Genomic DNA, 2,500 nt, shown 5'->3' with positions numbered 1-2,500 from the left:
CCACAATGTAGTCCATGTGAAAGTTTGTGTCATCATCCTGTACAGAAAGAAACGCGTTGCACTCTCATGACAGCAATCACATGCATCAGTAATTAACACCCATAGTTAGTCATTAACAACCCATAATTAGTCATTAACACCCATGAAATTAAACCGTTGGAAAATTAGTGCTTGACAGATAATCCATGTTGGCTAATCAGCAGGATGAGCTGCAGAGATTTGTGCTAATGAATTAGAATGGACAGCGCTGTCACACGCTGGTCTGTAGGTCAGTAGTTTGGCTCTCTTTTACAGGGTGGTCTGTCACACGCTGGTCTGTAGGTCAGTAGTTTGGCTCTCTTTTACAGGGTGGTCTGTCACACGCTGGTCTGTAGGTCAGTAGTTTGGCTCTTTTTTAAAGGGTGGTCTGTCACACACTGGTCTGTAGGTCAGGGGTTTGGCTCTCTTTTACAGGGTGGTCTGTCACACGCTGGTCTGTAGGTCAGTAGTTTGGCTCTCTTTTACGGGGTGGTCTGTCACACGCTGGTCTGTAGGTCAGTGGTTTGGCTCTCTTTTACGGGGTGGTCTGTCACACGCTGGTCTGTAGGTCAGTAGTTTGGCTCTCTTTTACAGGGTGGTCTGTCACACGCTGGCCTGTAGGTCAGTGGTTTGGCTCTCTTTTACAGGGTGGTCTGTCACACGCTGGTCTGTAGGTCAGTAGTTTGGCTCTCTTTTACGGGGTGGTCTGTCACACACTGGTCTGTAGGTCAGTAGTTTGGCTCTTTTTTAAAGGGTGGTCTGTCACACGCTGGTCTGTAGGTCAGTAGTTTGGCTCTCTTTTACGGGGTGGTCTGTCACACACTGGTCTGTAGGTCAGTAGTTTGGCTCTCTTTCACAGGGTGGTCTGTCACACGCTGGTCTGTAGGTCAGTAGTTTGGCTCTCTTTTACAGGGTGGTCTGTCACATGCTGGTCTGTAGGTCAGTAGTTTGGCTCTCTTTTACAGGGTGGTCTGTCACACACTGGTCTGTAGATCAGTGGTTTGGCTCTTTTTTAAAGGGTGGTCTGTCACACGCTGGTCTGTAGGTCAGTAGTTTGGCTCTTTTTTAAAGGGTGGTCTGTCACACGCTGGTCTGTAGGTCAGTAGTTTGGCTCTTTTTTAAAGGGTGGTCTGTCACACGCTGGTCTGTAGGTCAGTAGTTTGGCTCTTTTTTAAAGGGTGGTCTGTCACACACAGGCCTGTAGGTCAGTAGTTTGGCTCTTTTTTAAAGGGTGGTCTGTCACACGCTGGTCTGTAGGTCAGTGGTTTGGCTCTCTTTTACAGGGTGGTCTGTCACACACTGGTCTGTAGGTCAGTAGTTTGGCTCTCTTTTACAGGGTGGTCTGTCACACACTGGTCTGTAGGTCAGTGGTTTGGCTCTTTTTTAAAGGGTGGTCTGTCACACGCTGGTCTGTAGGTCAGTAGTTTGGCTCTTTTTTAAAGGGTGGTCTGTCACACGCTGGTCTGTAGGTCAGTAGTTTGGCTCTTTTTTAAAGGGTGGTCTGTCACACACAGGCCTGTAGGTCAGTAGTTTGGCTCTTTTTTAAAGGGTGGTCTGTCACACACAGGCCTGTAGGTCAGTAGTTTGTCTCTTTTTTAAAGGGTGGTCTGTCACACGCTGGTCTGTAGGTCAGTGGGTTGGCTCTCTTTTTTAAAGGGTGGTCTGTCACACGCTGGTCTGTAGGTCAGTAGTTTGGCTCTTTTTTAAAGGGTGGGTCTGTAGGTCAGTAGTTTGGCTCTTTTTTAAAGGGTGGTCTGTCACACGCTGGTCTGTAGGTCAGTGGTTTGGCTCTCTTTTACAGGGTGGTCTGTCACACACTGGTCTGTAGGTCAGTAGTTTGGCTCTCTTTTACAGGGTGGTCTGTCACACGCTGGTCTGTAGGTCAGTGGTTTGGCTCTCTTTTACAGGGTGGTCTGTCACACACTGGTCTGTAGGTCAGTGGTTTGGCTCTTTTTTAAAGGGTGGTCTGTCACACGCTGGTCTGTAGGTCAGTAGTTTGGCTCTTTTTTAAAGGGTGGTCTGTCACACGCTGGTCTGTAGGTCAGTAGTTTGGCTCTTTTTTAAAGGGTGGTCTGTCACACGCTGGTCTGTAGGTCAGTAGTTTGGCTCTTTTTTAAAGGGTGGTCTGTCACACGCTGGTCTGTAGGTCAGTGGGTTGGCTCTCTTTTTTAAAGGGTGGTCTGTCACACGCTGGTCTGTAGGTCAGTAGTTTGGCTCTTTTTTAAAGGGTGGTCTGTCACACGCTGGTCTGTAGGTCAGTAGTTTGGCTCTTTTTTACAGGGTGGTCTGTCACACGCTGGTCTGTAGGTCAGTAGTTTGGCTCTCTTTTAAAGGGTGGTCTGTCACACGCTGGTCTGTAGGTCAGTAGTTTGGCTCTTTTTTAAAGGGTGGGTCTGTAGGTCAGTAGTTTGGCTCTCTTTTACGGGGTGGTCTGTCACACACTGGTCTGTAGGTCAGTAGTTTGGCTCTCTTTTACAGGGTC

General features: G+C 48.2%; 1 protein-coding gene across 1 annotated transcript in view; it reads right to left on the bottom strand.

The window, feature by feature from the left end:
* uba7 (ubiquitin-like modifier activating enzyme 7) overlaps positions 1-2,500 on the bottom strand; it is a 64,473-nt gene that overhangs the window by 36,747 nt on the left and 25,226 nt on the right. Inside the window, exon 20 of the mRNA XM_030776521.1 lies at positions 1-37. This exon is cut by the window's left edge and continues 56 nt beyond it. Within this exon, the coding sequence (XP_030632381.1) occupies positions 1-37 (37 nt within the window). The remainder of the gene's footprint in view (positions 38-2,500) is intronic.

This window comes from Chanos chanos, chromosome 6 (assembly GCF_902362185.1).
Source record: "Chanos chanos chromosome 6, fChaCha1.1, whole genome shotgun sequence".
Classification (NCBI taxonomy): domain Eukaryota; kingdom Metazoa; phylum Chordata; class Actinopteri; order Gonorynchiformes; family Chanidae; genus Chanos; species Chanos chanos.
This window is presented reverse-complemented; position numbering and strand designations above follow the sequence as displayed.